This window comes from Bos javanicus, chromosome 18 (assembly GCF_032452875.1).
Source record: "Bos javanicus breed banteng chromosome 18, ARS-OSU_banteng_1.0, whole genome shotgun sequence".
NCBI classification, from domain to species: Eukaryota; Metazoa; Chordata; class Mammalia; order Artiodactyla; family Bovidae; genus Bos; species Bos javanicus.
Window position 1 is genome coordinate 9,994,013 of NC_083885.1, and position 23,400 is coordinate 10,017,412.

The 23,400-nt window shown below is 43.1% G+C and overlaps 1 protein-coding gene across 2 annotated transcripts in view; it reads left to right on the forward strand.

The window, feature by feature from the left end:
• The window catches only part of CDH13 (cadherin 13), a 1,019,154-nt gene that overhangs the window by 639,886 nt on the left and 355,868 nt on the right, over window positions 1–23,400 (forward strand). For both annotated transcript variants that reach the window (XM_061386852.1, XM_061386854.1), the window contains one exon: window positions 12,112–12,256. In XM_061386852.1, coding sequence (XP_061242836.1) covers window positions 12,112–12,256 — 145 coding nt within the window. The remainder of the gene's footprint in view (window positions 1–12,111; window positions 12,257–23,400) is intronic.

Genomic DNA, 23,400 nt, shown 5'->3' on the forward strand with positions numbered 1-23,400 from the left:
CAGGGGCACAGCAGTCCAGAGCCCAGGCGGTAGGACCAGCATAGCAGCAATGGGGACCTGAATGTTTGAGGAGACCCAGAACAACAATGAGGTCATCTCACACTCCAGCATGTGGGCCTGGAACTGGGCACTGACCACCTCCCTCAGATCACATTGGTTCTGAGTACAGGGTGGAAATGCGTGGGGGAGGAGAGATCTGGCTGGGGCCCCTGCCTTTCGCCAAATCCAGTCCTCACACAGAGATCTGAACAGGGGTCTTGGCATCAAGATGTTGATATATGTATCTTCTTGATTCTAAACGAGCTTCAGCTACTTACAGGCAGTAAGCTACAAGCTGAAAAAGTTCCGGATAGCTTCAGCTACTTGCTGACAGAGGTCCATATGGTCAAATCTATGGTTTTTCTAGTAGTCATGTATGGATGTGAGAGTTGGACCATAAAGAAGGCTAAGTGCCAAAGAATTGATGCTTTTGAACTGTGGTGTCGGAGAAGACCCTTGAGAGTCTCTTGGACTGCAAGGAGATCCAACCAGTCCATCCTAAAGGAAATCAATCCTGAGTACTCATTGGAGGGACTGATGCTGAAGCTGAAGCTCCAATACTTTGGCCACCTGATGCAAAGAGCCAATTCATTGGAAAAGATCCTGATGCTGGCAAAGATTGAAGGCAGGAGGAGAAGGGGGCGGCAGAGGATGAAATGGTTGGATGGCATCACTGGCTCAGTGGACATGAGTTTGAGCAAGCTCTGGGAGGTGGTGAGGACAGGGAAGCCTGGAGTGCTGCAGTCCATGGGGTCACAAAGAGTCGGACACGACTGAGCAACTGAACAACAGCTTCTCAGGCAGCTTCTGAGATGCCTGAGTTTGTGAACCCTCATCAGGACCATAATGTTATAAGGATATCTTTCTTGATTTACAGAAAAACTTTAGGGCTACTGGCAGCTACTGTTTAGTTAGCACTTGCTATATGCCAAGTGCTTTGCTAAATGTTTTATCAACGTCATGTATTTTACACATGACAACCCCACGAGACAGGTATCATGCATTTTAAAGATGAAGAAGTTGAGATTCTAGGAAGGTAATTGAATAGATTTAAACTCACACAGCTGAGAAGGGGTAAAATTGGGGCTTGAAGCCAAGTTTCCCTCAACCCACAGTCCACCCTCTGAGCCTCAGCTCTTTTCTGGTTCTCAGAATTTATTGGTGAAATTAAGAGTGAGCTTCGGAGGCAAAGCAGACTTTGATACTTTGTTACAGACCGTTACAGTGGTGGTTCAAAAAATAAAGTTGATGAGACCAAGTTCCATATTATAAAGTTCTGTCAAATGCATGAGGCAGTTTTTCATCCAAAAATCAGAGACCCATGACACTGTGTAAAGCCAACCAGTCTCTATATTCTACCACAGTACTGATCATCTCTTATTACCGAATGTTGCCGTGTTTCTCAATCATCAATACTGAGGGATGCTAGATATCCCAAAGCTTAACAGGTTCCCATAGATCCCTGTTTGTAATAAATTACAACCAGTCTGTAGTCAATTTCAAGATAAATTTTATAGATTCTTTTTTAACTGTGAAACTAACACATGCCCATTATAGGAAATCCAGAAAAGTGTAGGGAAGCAAAGTGAAAAAAAGTTACCTGCAATAAAACCACTGTTAATATTTTAAGAAAATCTTAATAGTGTAATGTCTATTTTTCAAAAAAAATTCAGTAGTACTACTTAGCAATCGGATTATTTAATTCATACTATGAATACCATATACCATTAATATATTTTTCCATTCCCTAAAGTGTTCTTGGAGTAGGAAATGGCAACCCAGTCCAGTATTCTTGCCTGGGAAATCTCTTGGACAGGAGCAGGCAGGCTACAGTCCGTGGGGGTCTCCAAGAGCTAGACTCGACTTGGTGACTAAACGCCAAAGTGTTTCTGCAATGTAGTGTTCTGCTTTGTGCAGATACCATAGTCTACTTCATCAATGTCAAGGTAGAACTTTGTGTTGTTTGTAATTTTTCCTAACTTTAAGCAATACTGAAATGAGTATATGTGTTATCAAACAGCCCTAATTTCCTGATGCACGTACAGAGCAAGTAAAAATCACATGTTCTCAAGGCTTTTAATGCATATTGACAAATGGCATTTCAGAAAGATGTTTTAATATCATCAGTAATATGTGAGAATGTTTTTTCCTGACAAGTTTGTCAAAGATTGACTATTCAGGTTTTCCAATTATTTTGGTAATTACATAAGCAAAAAGTCATCTCATTTTAAAGTTTTAATGTTTATTGTCTTTTTGTTTCCTTGCTTTGCTAACTGTTGTTTTTGTCTATGGATTTTTAACCATCTCTTTGTATATTCAGGATAGTAGGCCTCTTTTATATTATGCAAACATTTTCTGAGTTTTGTTTGTTTATTGTATTTTAGTCATATAAAAAACTTCACATTTAAGTAGTTTAATCTGTCAGTAATTCACATAATAACTTATGCCTTGAATGCTGATTTAGAAAGACCTTACCTACTCTATTACATAAATATTCAAATATTTTAAAAAGACTTTTTTCTTCTAATTCTTTAATCTATCTGGATTTATTAGGCAATAATTTAAATTTTATGTATCAATCTTAATTTTGAAGAACATAGTGTTTTACAAAACACATTTTAATACTTATTTAACTAAGTGACTTTAGATCTATAAACTTAAAAAAAGAAAGAAAGAAAAGTATTTCATTGCATTCTGTTCCTCTGAATTTCACTTTAGGAAGGGAGAAAGGCAAGTGAAAATAAAATCCCCTGTAATATTCTCCTACGGCTTTGTTTTCAAACGTATTGTATTTCTCATCTTTGCACAAAAATCCCCTTAACCCCTGTATATATCCTTAATGGATCTGGCATAATTCCAGCATCCATTATTTATATGAATTCTACTTAAACCAATTAAAATTTTCAGCCTCTGCCCCCCTCTTGGGGTAGGGGATATTCACTGGGACTTTACCCAAGCTGCTTAAGTAAAATTATTTTGAATATCTGCATGGATTTCTTTCACATAATTAAAGTTACTTCAAAAGTTAAATAGAAAAATGCCCTCAAAGTCCAGCGTAGTTATGAGCATACATACATAAGCAAAAAAAAAAAAAGTGTTTTCATTGTGTTGGTGGAAAACATACTTTAAAAGTAAAATTTCATATCAACAAAGGAAATATTATGTCTCTAAGCTAAGCAAGGTTTTCAAAGAACATTTGATAATAATATCAAGACCTTTAATTAATAATCTAACAAGTGGGACACTTTCATCGCCCCTTTGATCATTTTTTTTGAGGGAGCTGTAAACACTGCCTCCAGTCTATTGAGGGAGGACTACACACAGAGCAGTGCAGATGAAGGTGGAAGAATGTTACAAAAGACTAAAAATATCTTTTCCCTGGGAACTCTCCAGGAGCTGGGCCCTAACGAGATTCAACTTCACTAAATGAATAAAGCTGAGAAAAATAACTTGAATATGCAAATGATTGGTGTCAAAGAGAAATCTAAATTACTGCAACAGGAAAACCATTTTTCAGGGTAATGGCTGGTACAGAAGAATTGAATCGAGGGTACTGCATCCACATTTGCAAAAGTCTAAAGAGAGGTCTGTTGGAGTAAACGAATGCCCAAGTCAGCAAACCTTATCTGATGTAACAAAGCTTTGTTCAGAATTTCCTATTAATGTGCTACACACAATTGCTTATCTTTCTGTTCCTTTAACAAAAAGAAAGATGACATTCTAAACATCATTTGTTATCTGGTGTATCTAAGTGCCAACTTAGATACAGAGAACTGAGGTTTCTTAATAAGATAGGCTCACAGTGTCACTCAGTTAAGCCTGGGACAGTCTTGGTTTGCACTTTTCATTGTGGCTTAATTGTTGATAATACCTGCCTTGGTTCTTAAAGTTGTTCCAGTTTGAATAATTAATAATATGACCACAATATTAATTTTCTATTGCTGCTGTAATAAGTTACCATAAATGTAGTGTCTCAGAATGACATAAATCTGTTATCATATACATCTGTAGGTTTAGAGTCCAGCATGGAACTCACAGGGTTGAAACTCATGCCAGCAGATCTGCATCCACTCCGGGAGGCTGTAGAGCAGGGGCCTTGGCATCTCCAGTTTCTGGTTGCTGCTCACTGTCCTTGGCTTGTGGCCTCTTCTTCCATCTTCAAAGCCAGCAGTGGCTGGTCAAGTACCTTTTCATGTCAAATCACCCAGACCTTTTTCTCCTCCTCTCTTAAGGACCCTCATAATCACATTGAATCCACCTGGACAATTCATACTGATATCTCTGTTTTAAGGTGAGCTCATCAGCAACCTTAATTGCATTTGCAACCTTAATTCCCCTTTGCCAAGTAACCTTTCATATCCACAGGTTCCAGAATTAGGACATAATATTCTTTAGGAGGGTCATTATTCTGCCAACTATAGCCCCTTTATTGGAGAAGGCAATGGCACCCCACTCCAGTACTCTTGCCTGGCAAATCCCAGGGACGGAGGAGCCTAGTGGGCTGCTCTCTATGGGGTGGCACAGAGTCAGACACAACTGGAGCAACTTAGCAGGAGCAGCAGCAGCAGCAGCCCCTTTATAGGTAGCAGAGCTAAAACCTGAAGGCCGGCTTTCTGATTCAAAGTCTAGTGTAATTTCAGTGATCAGTGAGAATGTCTATGGTGGAAAAGACTTTCAGTCTTTGTGAGATGTTGATAGGTAGTGAGGGTGTAAGAATTGCAAATAAAAACTCAAAAAAATACCTATCAATTCTTTCTTTACTCAAGGCACTTAATTTTGGAGATCATCTGGTAAAAATAAACTCATAGTAACCTACTTATACAAAATCTCTGTAGGCTTCTTTATCTACATGAAATTGTTATGGAACTTTTGTTAAAGTTGTGGACATCCCCGAGGTTCTCAAGACATAGGTTCAACTGCCGTCCAGGAGTATTGTGTCAAGTTTAGACTCTGTCATGGAACCTGGTACTTATTTCACAGCACCTTCATAGTCATTGAGTCCCATCTTTTCTTTATCCCTGTCCTCTGTGGAGGCAAGTCCAAACATCATATTTTTCACATGTGTTTCAAGGTTTTGTGTAAGTTTTTATGTCTACACTTGCAGCCCCACATACAACTGAATATGTCTAATATTTGTTAGGCCTAACAAATTAGACATATTGTTATGTCTAATATTTGTATATCCCTGACTGCATGCAGCAAGCTTCTAGTTAGCATTTTACATTTCTAGCATTATAACTATTCTCATTATATAAGATGGTGTCTGGAATGATAGGAACAAGGCCCATCTTTTTGACTTATAAACTGGTCCAAGTAGAAGCTCCTAAACAAGTATTTCATAACAACATCCATGTCAGTAAATGTTTTAATGTCCCAAAGAGGTAACTTGGAGGGAACATACTCATTAGGGTGGGAGACGTCTTGTTTGTGTCCAAAAGAGAAACTGAGTCACATTATGCTAGAGTCCTAGCTCCTAAATTCTCATTTCCTGTGATATAAAAACATCTGGTTAAAAAGCATGTGAACACACACACACACATTCCACTGATAACCAGAAGTTGAATAATATCATCTCAAATAAGTAATTTACTGCATCGTGTATGTCTTACTTCATTTGAATATTTAGCACAAAGCAGAATTATCAGAGTTCAGAAAGGTCACTGAAGTGTTTTCTAAATCATTTTCCTTCAAAATGACTCATGAGTCCATAGACTGTGTGTCAGACACTTTATTTCTTATCCTATTGATCTAAGTTTGACATCTGTTACTGGGGTCATTTCATAGAAAAATTACTATGTTTTAAGAGCGGGCGTCTTCATTTTGGCATTCACCCAAAAACACTTGTAGCATTTGTTTTTCATCAGTTCATCCCTTTGGATTAGATCACAGCATCAAACTTCCCCTTGATAAATTGTGTTTTTCATAAACAGAGCTGAGAGGATACGCCAAATGAAAGACGAGATGTTAATAGTTTGTTGTGACACCAAAGGCCAGTGCTTGTATGTGCTTTGTAATTTGGCTCATTATGTTCATGTTGTGTTGTTGTTCTAAGGAATTCTTTTCTATGTGTGCATAGCCCACCTCCATTATTACAGCACGTTAATTGGCTTACAGAGTCATCAGTTTGCAGGTTGTGACTTGATAGTTCCCACCTCTGGTGGAGACACCCCCACAATATAGAAGGAGAATAGAGAACCTAGGAAGTGGGGTTCACAGGAACAGTGGCCAAGGGGACCCTATTCAATTCCACTAGAGCTATTCTAGCAGCACAGCTTCCGTTTTGGCTCCTGTGGGTTTTGTTCACCTCCTCCCCATTTTAGAGGTCAAGCCCTCTCTGCCCCTACACACGAGACTCACTGACCTGGTGTTCGCCTGTCATGGACCCTAAAGTGGAAACGATTAGTTCACATCCATGCGGTACCTTCATATCTCCAATCTTGGATAAAGTAATTTTGCCTTAAACAGAGTTAGAGTGACTTGCATTTCATTCACCTCCCCATTTCATTCACCTTGGTCATTTGAGAGCTACATTTATGAGAGATACAAGCCTTTTCTTTTCTTTTCAGAAAGTCTGTGACATTCCGGAAGGGAGCATGTTGTATCTAGGCCAATGCTATGGCCACAACCCGTCACTTGTGGCAGGGTGTCACATTATATGCAAAGGTTCGTAGTGTGTTTTAATGTGTATTTTCACGTGTGTTAGGAAAAATTTAAAATAACCTCACTGCACCCCTAAATTCATGGATAATTTTGCTTTGGATAAGTCATCAGTGAAACATAACAATCAACATTCAGCAAAACTATTAAGTGAATAACACAGTAAAGAGAATAAAACAGAAGTGTAAGGGAAGTCCATGAAAGAGCTTTTAGCAGACAAGGGTGTATGTAGTAGGGGAAAGCACAAATTTTCAAGTCAGATCTAAGTGTAGAGTCAACTGGATCACAGACCAGCTTTCAGATTAGGAACTTAGATTTCTCTGAGTTTTGCTGCAATGAGTATTTCTCCAGGATGTCTTGATCCAAGTGAGACAATGCATAGAAAGCCCAGACATATATTGGACACCAAGGAAATGTTAGTTCCCTTCTTTCAGAAGGAAAGTAATCAAAATGTGATGCACCTGGGTGTTGTTTACCCAGGTGTACCGTGGTTCTTGTTCATGAATTAAGACTGCACAGTCAACTGGTCTTTGGTCCATGAAACCTGGGACCAGCTGTCACCTCCTGTGCCAGGGATGGAAAGACAGGATAGATGGCCAAAGCTGGGGCCAAAACACTGGGCTCCAGTCTCTTAAAGAGCGGTTGCCTCTTCTGGAGAGGACTTTTTGCCATCAGGGTTGAATCGAGTAACTGCCCTGTGCTAAGCACTGAACCTCAGCCTTGGGTATTTGCTATAGGGCATGAACACCTACCTCACCTCTGCCTTGATGGGACTGGAGAGGCAGACACTAGTCAAATTCTCACATAAATAAATAAGCAATTACATGTTATGGAAAGTATTATAAAGGCAGGGTACCAGTGCCGTGGGAGCATGAACCAGGGACACTCAAGGGAGACTGAATCGGTAAGAAGGATCTTCTCTGCCAATGACATTTGGGGCTGAGATCTGAAGGACAGATGCGGGCTGACCAGGATGGCCGATGGGATGCCCATGCTTACTAGGAGGGCTGCACGAGAAGATTCTTGTGTTGGGAAGGAACAGAATAAGTTGGAAGAACTGAGAAAAGACTGGTATACCTGGATAATGAGGAATGAAGGGGATCTCTTGTGATGTGAAATGACTTTGGAGAATTAGGCTGGGCCAGATTATAAAAGACTCTTCACAATAAAGGAATGTGCTTTTATCTTATGAGGGATGAGAAGTGATTGAAAGGTATCCATTCTGGGGTGACATTAATAAATTAAAATTTTGAAAAGACATAATGGATGCCTATATTGGTCAGCCTTCTCCAGAGACACAGAAGCAGTAGGAGTCTGCTATAAGGAACTGACTCACACCGTTATGGAGGCTGAGAAAGCTCACAATCTGCTGTCTGCCGGCTGGAGCTTCAGGAAGCTGGTGGTGTGATCCAGTCCAAGTCCAAAGGCCTGAGCACCAGGGAGGCCAAAGGTGTAGATTCCAGTCCAAGTCCAGAAGCCTGAGAAGCGTGACCCCTGATGGCAGCAGAGGATGGAGGTCCCCAGTCTGCAGTCAGGCAGGAGGATGAAGGGCGAATCCCACCCTCCCCTATGTCTTTCAGTGCAGGCTCTCAGGGGATTCAATGGTGCCCACATGTGCTAAGGAGAGTGTCTACTTCCCTGAGTCCACAGAATCCAGTTGTAATCTCATCCAGACACACCCAGAAATTGTTTAATCTGAGCACTCTATGGCAGTCGAGTCGACACATCAAAGTAACCTCTTAGGTGCAGGCCAACCATCAGGTGCTTATTGCAGAGGCCCAGGAAAGAAGTCACAGAAGCTACTCTTTGGAGGTAATGATTAATTTGGAGAGAAGAAGGTGGATTTGAGAGAGATCCAGGATGTAGAACAAGCAGTATAGACAGGACTTGTTGATGGCAGGAGGACAGGGCTGAGGATAAGGGAGAAAAGGGCTGAGGATGGGGGAGCACAGGGCTGAGGATAAGGGAGAACAGGGCTGAGGATGAGGGAGGACAGGGCTGAGGATGGGGGAGCACAGGGCTGAGGATGGGGGAGGACAGGGCTGAGGACAGGGGAGGACAGGGCTGAGGATGGGGGAGCACAGGGCTGAGGATAAGGGAGGACAGGGCTGAGGATAAGGGAGGACAGGGCTGAGGATGGGGGAGGACAGGGCTGAGGATAAAGGAGGACAGGGCTGAGGATAAGGGAGGACAGGGCTGAGGATAAGGGAGGACAGTGCTGAGGATAAGGGAGGACAGGGCTGAGGATGGGGAGGACAGGGCTGAGGATGGGGGAGCACAGGGCTGAGGATAAGGGAGGACAGGGCTGAGGATAAGGGAGGACAGGGCTGAGGATGGGGAGGACAGGGCTGAGGATAAGGGAGGACAGGGCTGAGGATGGGGGATGACAGGGCTGAGGATAAGGGAGGACAGGGCTGAGGATGGGGAGGACAGGGCTGAGGATAAGGGAGGACAGGGCTGAGGATGGGGGAGGACAGGGCTGAGGATGGGGGAGGACAGGGCTGAGGATAAGGGAGGACAGGGCTGAGGATAAGGGAGGACAGGGCTGAGGATGGGGAGGACAGGGCTGAGGATGGGGCAGGACAAGGCTGAGGATGGGAGAGAACAGGGCTGAGGATGGGTGAGCACAGGGCTGAGGACAGGGCTGAGGACTGTCCTTAATGGATTTCTGTTAAATTACCTAAAATTATTAAATGCATCCTAGGAGCACTTTGTTCTTTTTCAGTCCTGTTCCAGAGGCCTTGATTTCTAGCATTATTATTTTCAATACAAAATTCAGGAGTCAAACTCTGGTTAGTATTGTAACATAAAATAGTCTCACGTTGATACCTTTGGTTTTGTAAGATTCAGCTCAACATTTGGCATTCATCCTGATCAGTTTATCTGCTTAGTGTCCGTCTGTCTTTCCATTATGCTGAGGTGAGATCTAGAGTCTGCCCCACCCAGTGTGAGAATTTGGCAAAAATGTGAATTCTGTTCCTCTTCCTTGTGGTTTACAACACTAGCCAAGTCTTGTAGGCTGTGGGATCTTAGGATTCAAATCCAAGCTATCTAGTGTCTTTAGACACAGGTTTTTGGTTGAAATAAAGTTAAGTCCTCGGCTATTTTGGGAAGACAAAAGGCCAGATCTTCATTATTGGAAGAAATTGCTCCCAAAGCTTGATTTTTATTTTCTTTGTTTAGCAGTATTCTCACAGTAGCTTTTAAAAAATCAGCATAAAAGTTCACTCTCTGTAAGATCTCCTTTGTGTGCAGATGTTAAAAGGCTCTGCCTATTTAATTTCTTCTTAGCTATGATACGTGTGCATTATTTTATCTGTCCCAGAAATCAAAGTATGTGTGTGTGTGTGTGTGTGTGTGTGTGTGTGAATTTACTAGTGAAAAGATGAGACAGTATTAATGAAAAAAACTCCTCTACTCAAACATACCTGGTTTCACGCCTGTGTACTGTTCTCACATTCTGTCCGTGTGTGTGCATCACACATGTACAGTTGCTACTGTTGAGTCACTAGGTCGTGTCTAACTCTTTGCGCCCCCGTTATCTGCAGCACATGCATAGTGGACATGCTGCTCTGTGCTTTTTCATACGGTGTTCAAGCCGATCCACAAGGCTGGATAGTGATTTTTCCTAATGGCTGTATTTTAGTGTCTTACTACATAAATATTTAATTCATCCCTTTCAGCTGGATACTTAGCGGACGCCAGTGTAATCTCATTGTTAGAAACAACACCCCAGTGAATATTCCCACGTACGTAAGGGCAGCATCTCTCAAACACTAACAGGAGAGGTATGGAATAAAGGGATGGAATAAAGTATGGAATATGGGATGGAATAAAGTGTGTGAGTCCTTCACAGGTTTGATGAATTTGGGCTTCCCAGGAGGTTCAGTGGTAAAGAACCCGCCTGCCAATGCCGGAGACATGGGTTCGATTCCTAGGTCGGGAAGATCCCTTGGGGAAGGAAATGGCAATCCACGCCAATGTTCTTGCCTGGGAAATCCCATGGACAGAGGAGCCTGGGGTCGCGAAGAGTTGGGCATGACTGAGAATGCACACACGTACCATGTTGTCAATACTTTCCAAAGGGTCAGACCTTTTTACAACACATTCAGGTAGGGTATAACAAATGTGTTTCTCTTTTCTTTTCCTAATTTGGGCTAGTTTTCACACGGGGTTGATAATAACAACAGTAACAATAATAGTAGCAGCTAATATTCTTGAGATGATCTATGTGACAGGCATTACATTAAGTGATCTGCAAGCATTGTTTGTAATGGTTAAAAATGTAAATCTGCAGACCAACTTCACAAGGCCGACTCCAGACTCCACCGAGCTGTTGTCTAACTGGCTCTGTTCCCTCTTTACAAATGGTTCACAGGGACACAGTGAACCTCAAGTGAATTAACGTGATAGGGCGCCTCAGTAAGCCCTGGGTAATGCTGGTTACCATTATTCCTAATAATGATTATTTTATGAACCCATTTTACAGATGATAAAACGAAGAGGTTAACTGTATGGGTCGAGGTCACATAACTAGTGAGAGAGTGTGCTGGGATTCCAACTGCAGAGACCATATCCCAAGGATTATGACTGCAGACACCTTTTTCTGATACAACTACTCAACCAGTTCCCAAGAGGGGAACAATACTGATAGCTAAGAAGTGTGACTGTTGCCCCTGAGTTAAATCAAGGCAGACTCAGGCCTAGAAATGAGAGCATTGGGACCCCATGTTTCCGTGTTTCACCGGAAAAGCCAAGATGTAATTCCTTGTTTCCAAGCAACAAGGCAAGCTGGTTTTTCGATGCTGTTTCCTTCATCCTTGGGATCTGAAGGCAGGAATCTGTGAAATGCCCCCTAGACTGTAAAGGTCTCATGGGCAGGAGCCCTGAGGTCCTGCTTAGGACCCCCACACGCTCCTTCCTTGCCTCAGGAAGGTTCTTTACAAATTTTTACTGACCTGAATTTCCCCTAAATACCACCATAAACACTTCCAGTTATTTCTTAATACACTCTGTTCATAACTGCTTAGTCAATTATTTTTATTAGCATAACATTCCTTTTAAGCATAATGATATTGGAAAAACAGAAACAATGTAAGCGCATTTCCTCAGCTGTGGTTGATTGCTGGTGTTTTCCTCCTTTTTTTTTTGTGTGTGTGTGTGGACTTCCTTTGCAGATTTGATGAATTAATTGTAAATTTCCCAAGGGGAACTAGCATGAACTGATCTTTGTCTTTTATTCTGTAATGTTTAGTTTCTATTCTAGTCCTGGTGACTATCCATTGAGACCAAAGTTTGAATATTGCCAAGGGCTCATAAAATTGCTGACATAACCTACTTTCTCCAGAGAACCCAACTTCAATTTTCCTAATGAATGAATGCCTTCTTTCTCCCCCAATCTCTTTGCTCCAATAGCTATTTGTGGAGACCATAGATGTCAATGGCAGGACTCTCGAGGGGCCGGTCCCTCTGGAAGTCATCGTGATTGATCAAAATGACAACAGACCCATCTTCCGGGAAGGCCCCTACATCGGCCACGTCATGGAGGGGTCACCTACAGGTATGTTAAGTCAGCTCACAGTTTGCATAAAGGCTTGGGAGGTGGCCTACTGTGATCTCTGGGGATTCTGGAGACTGTTTCATCGCCACCGTTCTGACTTAATGTTGGTGTGCGTCAACACTGATGTATTGTTTCCCTGGACAGAAGCACGCTCTAGAAAACTACAGCTCAGAACATGACTGGGGTGCTGCAAGCTGTGAAAATGTCTTCCCTTGTGTGCAAAGGTGACCTTTAAGGGTGACCAACATCTCAGTCTCCGACGTATGGTTGATATTGGACACCATTGTGAGGGCCCCTTGTGAGGGCCCAAGGCTGAGCTTGGTGTACAGCAGGACTTTGAGGGAAATTAAGGACCTTACTGCAGCTCCTCAATGAATATTTCTCTTCATGATTGCCTTTTAATAAGAACCATTTGGGGGAAATGTGTAGGACGTTTCCGCCCCCCCTTTTCTTAGAAGACGTGGATGGAGAAAACTTTTGTCCTTGTTCAAAGGGTCAAAGGCAAGACATTTTATTTCCCTCTCTGGAAATACATGTTTCTACTCTATGGAAATCAAGGTTACTATGGAACTCCTGTCATCTTTTCCCCAGTTTTAACCTTTCTGTCAGTAAAAGTTTTAGAATTGAGAGCTCCCTTTTTGGCCCGTAGATACTAATTAAAGCATTCTGTGGCCAGCAGCAGCAGTAGTCACTCCTGAGCATAATGCTTTAGAAAGTGAAGAGCAGTAGAAAAATCCCTATTTTAATGGTAGACTTTAATTTTAAGCTTTCACATACATTGAGTGAAAACAAGCCAGTGAAGAACGCCAGCACTGCTGTGTCTGGATTACGCCCAAACACTTGAAACAAAGGAGTCACTCCTCAGGCCAGTAGGACAGGGACGCTCAGGGGCTGCTCGGCTGGTTCTTTTTTCCTTTGCTGAATGGAAGGAATGTATCAATAACATGTAGATACCCGAGGCTCAGTGAGTATTCCCATGGCAACCACCTAGCCTACCAGGTGACTAATTGTATGCAAGGTGCCTAAAACCTCCTTTCAGCTTCCGGGAGCTAGCCTCCTGCACTTGGTCAGATAGAACCCCAGGGGCAGGAGCAGCCCTCTCCCTTCTGGGATTTGAAGGCATTCTGTAAAATGGGCCTGGAGAGTCAGAGAGCAGGCTGGTGACGTTGGGTCAGATCACCTCAGGGCAGACCTTCCCCTCAGCATCGCTCAATAGGCTGCTTTTGATGGAGAGATGACCTCCAACAAGACGTATCCTGGAATTTGGGTTGGAAGTTTACAGAAATCTTAAACAAGCTGATTTGCAGAATGAGTTAGAAGAACTGATGGGGAAAGCTATTCAAGTAACTGGAGTTTGAGCAGAGCAGAAAAATGATTCCCAGTTTCCATGTGTGGTACCCGGGCCCTGTTTCTGAGTGATTGGAATTCGAGATGGGCCCGAGAAGTGTTCTAAATGTAAATGACAGCGGTTACATCCGAGGCGGCTGTGAGGCGGCTGTGAGCATGTACATGTCTTTGTATATTATATGTGTATATGATTAGACGATGTCCAATTTTTCTCCCACTGCGCCCTTCTTTAAAGTTTCAGAAAGAATTTCAAATTTTATTGCTTTATATACATGTCGTTATTTTCAGAGAAAAATGGAATCCTTTATGCCCATTGAATTTCTTAAAGCACAAAGCAATTCGGTTAGCGTGAACGTATTCCCAGCAAAACATAAACCACCTTAAACTTCTATTTGTGATTGGTATTATCCTATAAAAATACATAAAGACTTGGATATCTGTATGGAATAGTTTCTTCCAGTTATGCAGAATTTGGCCTGATTCATGGTTTTCTTTTTCTGCACCCTCTGGGTTTGATTATAAAACAGGAATTGAAATATGGAGTCTGTCGCATTTTTGACCTCAGATTTGACTATGTTGTGTAAAAGTTTCAGCGGAAAAAAACCCTTAGATTACTTTGCATCCTGTGGGAGAGCTCAAGCAGATGGTACCTGATGTCTGTGAGGACAGTGGAAACCTGGGACAGAGGTGGGGCCTGTTTTCCGGTCCCCTCCCAGCCTAAGCTGGGAGTCCTGACAATCTCTGACAGGCTGGAGAAATGATCACCTCTTCTGTTTCCACAATGTCCTGCTCATTTGTGGCTCATGGAATCCTATGCTCTGTAGACACTGTATTGCATTCATTTCACAGAGAGGAATCCCAAACCTCAGGAATTCATTGACCTTGCCCAGTTCACATAAATGACAGGTGGGTACACTGTTCAGGACTCAACCCACAGCATCGACCTCCAAATCATGTGCTCTTCCAACTGACCCACAAACTTCCCTGTGCAAATAGTCACTGAATGATCATCACATTCAGGGGGCACTGCTGTGTGCCAAGAGCTTTCTCTAACTGTATCATTTCCTCCACTCTGCCCTGAGGTGTGGGTACCACTCTTCCCATCATACAGATGAGAAGGCTGAATCTCAAAGAGATCTGGGAACTTGAACCAGCTAAGGCTGGTGGATGAGCTAGAATCAGTGTCTGCGTCTGGCCTCAAGCCACAGGCTCTTTCCTGGACACCATACTGTACGTGGCCACCTTCTCACACATGGACTTTTTGCAGGCCCAGCTAAAGGGAAGTATTTGTGTAGGTCTTTCAGATGAACTGAGTTAACTCCTGACAGAAAATAACCAGCTCTTCTGACCAAAGAGCCAGGCACCCTGAGTCACTTTTCATTTAATGTGAGCTGTTGCTCAGTTCCTAGGGTTAAACGATGTTAGGCATGGGGGCCCTTATATCACTCGCATCACTTTCTTCTGCATCCACATAACCAGAGCAGCTTCATGGGATGGGACCTGCACAGCCTCACAGAGCCCCAGGCTCCAAAGGGCTCCACACTTGGTTTAATGATCTGTTGTCGCCATCTTAAAATTCTTAATAATTGTTCAACAAGAGATCCTGCATCTTCATTTTGCACTGAAAGTGAAAGTGAAAACGAAAGTCACTCAGTCATGTCCGACTCTTGGTGACCCCATGGACTCTTCCAGGCCATGGAATTTTCCAGGCCAGAATACTGGAGTGGGTAGCCTATCCCTTCTCCAGCAGATCTTCCCGACCCAGGAATTGAACCCAGGTCTCCCATATTGAAGGTGGATTCTTTACCAACTGAGCTATCAGGGAAGGCCCATTTTATGTAGCTGGTCCTACATATAGCACTGTGGCCTGGAGCTGGGACTGATGCTCTGCTCAACTCCTTAACAAGATGAGATTGTGAATAGGTTAGTGAACTTTCTAGAAGCCTCAGTCACCTTGTCTGTATTAACAGATAGGGTAGGTATAGAATAGTACCTACCCTAGAAAGCTCTATGCACAGATTAACGTAGGCAGTGTGCTTCACTCAGTGCTTGGAAATGTTTAAGAAATGCCAGAGTATTGTTAATGCTGCAATTATTCTTACTATTCTGGCGGTCTACCCTCTAGGGAAGGTGAGGCAAAAAGACATACAGTTTGTGAGAAGGAACATCCATCTCCCAACCAACCAAGCATCATTTTCATGTTGCGATGTACCCAGATGCCATCAGCATCAATCGATCACCAAAGAAGGTCACCCATATTTATCTCTACGTGCAGACAGGAGGCCATTTCTAGCTGCTCAGCATAAACTCCAGGGTATTGTTTTAGGGAATCATTACTAGATGAAGGAAGATCAACAGAAAATAACAGTCTTTGAACTTTGTAGATTACATACCATCCCTTTTGTGGAGCTTCAAGGCATTGATTTATGGAACCCAAACTCAGACCCTGGCTGTTCCTTGGAGCCATTGAGAACTCTGTGTGAGTCTGATGTTCTGTGAGTACCCAATGCCAGGACCTCACAGGTGTGAGGGGGGTGGGTAGGTAGAGGCTGCGACCCTGGAAGTTCCTGTAGGACACACACCAGGGCTCCACAGTGCCTCCTGGCACCAGCTCCCCCGTGTCTTGTCACCACTGGGCCTCTGGCACCACTGAGAAGGGCTATCTGTGAGGACTGGTGTTCAGGGCTTCCTCCAGAAACAGACCCTGAGGTGAGGACTGAGGGCAGGTGGTTTACCGGACAGGTACAGGATTGCGAGTGGGGAGCGCTGCAGGAAGGAGAAGCCGGCCAACTTGAGGTACCACAGTAGGTCAGGTACCAGGGTAGGCCCTTCTGAGCTCAATCCCCTGGGGAGGGAGGACTCTGGGAAATGACATAAAGCACAGACATTGGAGTTACTCCAGCTCTGGATCCAGGGAGCTATGCTCTCCATTCTCCATGCTCTCCCCAGGGGGACTTTGGTTCCCAAACACTTCTGCTCAGCTGGGACTACACACTGGGTTGCAGCAGCCCAGAGGCAGCCCTCCAACAAGATCCAGAAGCTAGCTGTTGGCCTCAGCTGAGTTCTTCCTCCATGCTGTTGGCTACCCTGATGTTAGCAGGGGCAGCTGGGAGAAGGGCACCCACCACATAGACGGGAGAGGCAGTTTTGAGAGCCATCAGGGGAGGGAAGTAATGGGGAAAATATCTTACTCACCACACTGTGTGACTGAGAAAGATGAATGCAACACTGACCTTTCTTCAGAGAGAGGGCAGGACCACAGGACCTAGAGGTGCATGTTCTGAGTCTTGAGAGATGCCCATTGCTTACCTGCATGCTAACCCTTCTTGAGGCTGTTGAACGGAGGCAGAGATTAGTGGCTAAATCCTCATCTTCTAACGTCTGAGAGCCCAAGGACTGTGCCCTCTCTTGCTCCCTTTATTTTTTTTTTCACCCAGTATTTTTATTGAGCATCTACTCTGTCCCTAAATTCTAAATTCTGAGAATCCAGCCATGGACTTGCAAGATGCTGCACATTTCCTCCTGACAGCCAGGTGGGGAGACAGCAACAAATAAATCAGAATTGCAGTTGGTAGGAGAGGGAGTGCAGTCATAGGGACCACTCATCCCAGGAGGGCGGGAAGCTGGCCTCCCTTGAAGACGTGATATGAGGAGACTGGGGGCAGGAGGGGAGTTATCTTTTATCTCTGGCATCCACCTGAGTTTCTGTTCTTCTAGTCTCAGTAAGTTCTATCATGGCAGACAGAGGGAACCAGCCAATCAAATGACCTTTGGGACCTAAAAATGATTGTCTCGGGAGCTCAACTTTGCTCTGCAGTTGGTATTTTCTAAAACAGCTTGGACTAAATACAGATGGGTTTCATATTTGAGAGTTGGTATTTGAGACCTCACTCAGCATACACCCTCAGCTTGGTGGTGGTAAAGTCCCTTTTCTGGTCACCTGTTTATTTGTTGCCATATTGCCTGTGCCTTTTGGTTCACCAGCTGTCCTGTTTTCCTCTGCTGATGTTTAGACTCTCATATCAAAGGTTTTTCCATTCTCAACAATCCCAGCCAGTCCCACGGGCTTCATATTGGGCACAGAGCTATTTTTTTCTTAAGTAAATTTCTTTTAAAAATAAAACAATCCCACTTTCCCCATAGCTTTACTAAAGTGAAAAAGTGCAGGTGCCCTCCAGTCTCACCATTCGGAGCAAACCACAGTTGCCATCCAGGAGCATGGTTCTAGGGCTCTCCCTGGGCACACAGGGATGCACACACAGCACAGTCCCATGGAAACAGAGCTCTACGTGCTCTTCTGTGCCTCACGTTCTTCAGTCTGCACGGTCCTGTGGACATTTTTGTAAGTCAATAAATATCAAGTTATATCATTATTTTAAACAGCTAATGCTTAGATCTACCATCATCTAGTTAGCCAATCCCATATTGACTTAAATTGTTTTAACTTTTCCCGATTTGCAATCAATTCTGCAAGGGAGGACACATCTCTTCCTACTTGTGTGACAGTTTCTTCTGGGTAAATTCATACCAGTGGAATTGATAGGATAAATGATACGCTTATTACATTTTGATGTATATTGGGGTGACACTTTTAATCAGAGTACTATATTGGTATCTCAGCTAAACTCATGTAAGAAGATTTAACAGTCTTTCTTTTCACGGATGAGCATACTGCTGGACATTTATTTGTGTTTCTGGATTATACCCAATATCTCTAAGTCTTGTGCTCATTTCACTAGCTGTATCTGTAAGCTGTGAACTGTCTTGGGCTAAACTTCTCCCCAGATTGTGTGGTTGAGGAAGAGGACTGAAATTGTTGATTCTGACCCCTCTCCTGGAGTCATCATCAGAATCTTAGCTTAGATAAGTTGCCCAGCAACCCATTAACAGGCTATAGTGCCATTCAGATTGAATTATGATATAAATCACTCCAGTGAAGTTGACCATAAAACAAAATTTATGAAAGAGTTGCATAAGCTAATCAGAGACATGTTCCCAAAGGGAAAATTCCAGAATAAGATGTATCAAAACTGTTATCTGGACCTTGCTACTACTCAAGAAGCTGAATGTCTTCTGACTTGCTCCTATCCACATCTGGGGTCCCCATGTGGTGTCTACCGGGGCTGTAAACCAAGCCAGTCAACAGCCTTGTCGTAGGCACTTTTTTCCCTCCTTTATACCCCAGCCCCTCTCTGATGGAGACACCGTTGCTGCTCGTCCACTGGTGCCTTGGAGATACCGTGGGGCGTGGTGAGACAGAGGAGGATGCCTGGAGCCCTGTGTTCTGTTAAGAGGACACCCAACCACTGAAGCTCTGTGCTGCATCTTTAATGCAGGGATCTTTGAAAACAGTTCTCCCATTTTTATCCGTAACCCTCGCTTCACCTGAGTTCATATATGAGTCCTTGGGGCCAGAGACCAGTTCAAGAAATAGACACCACCTTGTTTTTAAATCACTCTTCTCTCTAACCATGAAGCCTTGGTTCCTTGCATGGCTGTCTCCCCTCTGCCCATCACCCACACTTATTCTCATTCATGCCAGATCTTCTAGGCACTGAGGGTAACCCACGAAACTGGACGGATTGGCTCCTGTGCTCACGGAAGTTACTCATAAAAACAAACCTTTGATAGCCCCTGCCCCACTTGTTTGCTTGGTATATTTTAGACTCAGTCTGGGAGTCATCCATTCTCATTTGGGAGAGAGAAGGATCTGTGACATCAACTATCAAAAATCAAATAAAAGTTAACTAAATAAGCCAACCAAAACAGCATAATAGGTTAAAGTTAAGGGAAGGTAAAGAGGCATTGGTAGCTTCAGAATCTTAGTGATCATTCCACATTTTGAAAGAATAACTCTAGTGTGGGTCTCCAGTTAAAATGAAAATCAGATAAGCAGCTACAAAATAAAAAAGAAAGCTTCTTTGAGTTGTTATGGCATCGAGCATGGTGGACTCCGGCACCACTGAAATCCATCCCTGATGCCCGAGGATCCACTCTGAGTAGTCCAGGAATTCTTAGTGTTACATTAATATAACATCGTGGCAGACCCACCCTAGCACTAAACAGTTAGAATTCAGGGAAAGTCTTATTTCAAATCAATTCCTCATGACACTTCATTCAGCAAAATCATTCAAAGAATGTTTATTGGTCAGCATCTATGAACCAGATAGTGTTCTAAGTTTTGGAGATGCTGTACTGGCCATGACCGGTTAGCTCTCTACTCTGAAGACATTTGCTTTTCATTCGGAGGAGAAAGATAATTAATGATGAGTGGAATAAACAAGATAACTTAAGTCCTTTAAATAAAATAGAACCAGGTGATGTGACAGAATGACAACAAGGTCAAGGAAGGCCTCTCTAAAGATGTGACATCTAAGCTGAGACCAGGGTGAATGCAGGAGCCACAGTGTCTAGAGACCAAACAAGGACCTTCCAGGTGGAGGGATCAGAAAGTGCAAAGGTCTGAGGCAGGAAAGAAGATGGTGGGACAGAGAGGAGACCATGATGGTGGGAGAATGTGAGCACAAAGAAGGGGCCCCGGTGAGGCCTAGGGGAAAGCCCAGCAGGAGCCAGCAAACTGTGGGCCATGGGCCAAATCTGTTCCACTGACTGTTTCTTTTTAAGTTAAAAAAGTTTTATTAAAATACAACCATGTTCATTTATCCAAGCATTGACAAAGGCTGTTTTCGCATGATGTTCTTAGAACTGGGTAGGTAGATGGAACAGAGACTGAATGTCCCACAAAGCCAAAAATATATACCACCTAAATATATTTTTTAAATTTGTAAAAAAAATTTTTAAGTTTAAATATATACTTATATATCTCTTGAGGGTGAAAGAGGAGGGTGAAAACGTTGGCTTAAAACTCAACATTCAAAAAACTAAGATTTTGGCATGTGGTTCCATCACTTCAGGGCAAATAGAAGGGGAACAGTGAAAGCAGTGACGATTTTATTTTCTTGGGCTTCAAAATCACTGTGGACGGTGACTGGAGCCATGAAATTAAAAGATGCTTGCTCCTTGGAGGAAAAGCTAAGACAAACCTAGACAGCCTGTTGATAAGCAGAGACATCACTTTGCCCACAAAGGTCCATATAGCCAAAGCTATAGTTTTTCTAGTAGTCATGTACAGATGTGAAAGTTGGACCACAAAGAAGGCTGACCACAGAAGAACTGATGCTTTCAATCTGTGGTGCTGGAGAAGACTCTTGAGAGTCCCTTGGACTCTAAGGAGATCAAACCAGTCAATCCAAAAGGAAAACAACCCTGAATATTCACTGGAAGGATTGATGCTGAAGCTGAATCTCCAATACTTTGGTCACCTGATGAAAAGAGATGAGTCACTGGAAAAAACCTTGATGGTGGGAAAGATTTAGGGCAGGAGGAGAAGCGGCAACAGAGGATGAGATGGTTAGATAGCATCACCAATTCAATGGACATGAGTTTGAGCAAACTCCAGGAGGTGGTGAAAGACAGGGAAGCCTGGTATGTTACAGTCCATGGAGTTGAAGAGTCAGACACGACTTAGCAACTGAACAACAGCACCACCTACCTAAATATGTATATATAAACTACCTAAATATATATTTAAAATATATTAAACATGTTAAATAGTTTAAATATTTAAACTGTATTAAATATATACATTCTTTAATGTAAATTGACCATTTATAGAAAAAGTTTTCAGATCCCTGGGTTAGAGCTCTGTAAGATTTCATTTTGAATTTAATAGGAAGCCTTTGGGTGGTTTTAAGCAGGAAAGTGGTAAAATCTGATTGTCCTGTTAAGAGATGACTTGTGCTACTCAGTGGAGAACAGAGGTATGGACATGTTGGCATTCCGGGCACTAGAGGACCATGGCCTGGGCCAGGGTGGGAACAGTGGAGGTAACAAGAAGAGGTCACATAAGAGTTTTGTGATGAGCTCAGGATGAATGGGAGAACACTAAATATTGACTCGTTTTATGGTACCTGGTTATTGTAACCAATACCATCTATTTGGAATTATGGTAATGCCATAAACTACAGATTCTTTACCAACTGAGCTATCAGGGAAGAATAGGTTTGTAAATTTTCCTCAAGTATGAACTGGATTTTACCTTTGGTTTTCTATGGCTTAAGCTTAAACCCAGGGGATCACATTGTCTTTTCATCTTCAACTGTCAACATTCAGCAGAGTTCCAGGCACATGGTAGCCCCTCAATAAATTCCGTTCACTGAACAAATGGCCCTAAATGGCAGAAAGCGTGAATCACAATAAACTTCCCTTTTATTGGATTTTTAAATAAACATTACCTTTATTAATAATTTATTCCTCTTTGAACAAGTATCTCAAGAGTGTGTTCACTGCCAGATCCTCTGGTGTTCAGTAAGGATGGGGTCAGGGAGGGAAGGATGCATGAAGTAGACACGGACCCTGAGTCAGAGGAGTGAGTGTGCAGAGGAGGAAGGAGGGCAGAGTGCACACCCTGAGCCCCCAATCAGTGTTGCACAGGCAAGGCCGGGGCCAGGGAGCATCTCCCCAGGACCAGGGCAGGGGAGCAGCGCGGGCCCTTCAGACAGAAGCCGTGATGACCACCTGCACAACGTCTCCAGGACCGGATGCTGGTTTAGGTTCTATGCTATCTCTTAATGGAATCTTTGCAATTCTTTTAGAGTCAAGGAAACAAGCTCATGGAGGTAGTTTACTTCCCCAAAGTCATACAGTTGGTGAGTGATAAAGCTGGGATTCAATTCAGCCTAACCCCCATGCCCTTTCATTTCCTCCCATCTGCCCATAACATCCACAGCCCTTTTACCACTTCACCCATGAAAATGCTACGATCTATTGAAATCTGCTACCCTGAGTTTAGGGAGCATTGCCTTGTGTGCATATGTGTGAGTGTGTACGTATGTGTGTGCACGCGTATACGCATGTGTGTAGGCATGCATATGTGTGTGTGTGTGTAGTAGGTGAGAGAGAGAGACGGAAGGTGGGAGGGAGAAAGTGAACACTCCCAGCCTTCTTACTCTTGGTTACAGCCTGGCTTGTCAGGCAGCCCTACAGCCCGCAGTTAAGGCGATGGCTTCTCAAACGGAGCCAGGTCCTCCCCCTAGTGGTAGTCCGGGGGACGCTCAAGAACGCTTCTCCAAGATTCATAAGGCATGCTGGCCATCAATCCAGACAGTCCACAAATGTCAGTTAGAAAAGATTTATAATCAGCAGAGAGCTTGATAAACCAGCTTTTACTGCAGCACCGTTGCAGTAAGAGTCCCATCCCCTCTGAGGGCAGAGTCTAGGGCGGCCGCTTCCATCCATCTATACAAATACCTTTGAATCACTCCACCTTAATATATGAACAGTATTCTAAAAGAGGTCCTCAGTAATTTATGTACAGAACCACCTCCCTCCTTAAGTAAATGGAAGAGATTCAGTATTCTAAGTTCAATGGGAAGAGGGCATATAAAATCCCTTTCAAGTATATGTTCTTATAAAATATAGGTCATGAATTGAGTTTTCCAGTATCAAAGAAAAAATTTTAATAGACTTTCAGCTTTCTTGCTTTAATTATGGCTGCATTTTTAAAAACCAATCATAGTACCCAAAGCTATTTTATTATTCAGAAGCCTGGCTCTTTTAAAAAATTTCTTAAAAGTTTGGTTTGGGGAATTTTAATGTTTTCTTCTTGCTCTGTTTTTCTTTTCTTTTTTTTTTTTAAACTTTCAGTTAATATGCCAATTTTTAATCTGCTGTGTTCCTGGTTAATAATGGGCTGCTAATAGGGATACCCACTTTGTGGAGGAAGGCGGGCAAGGGCT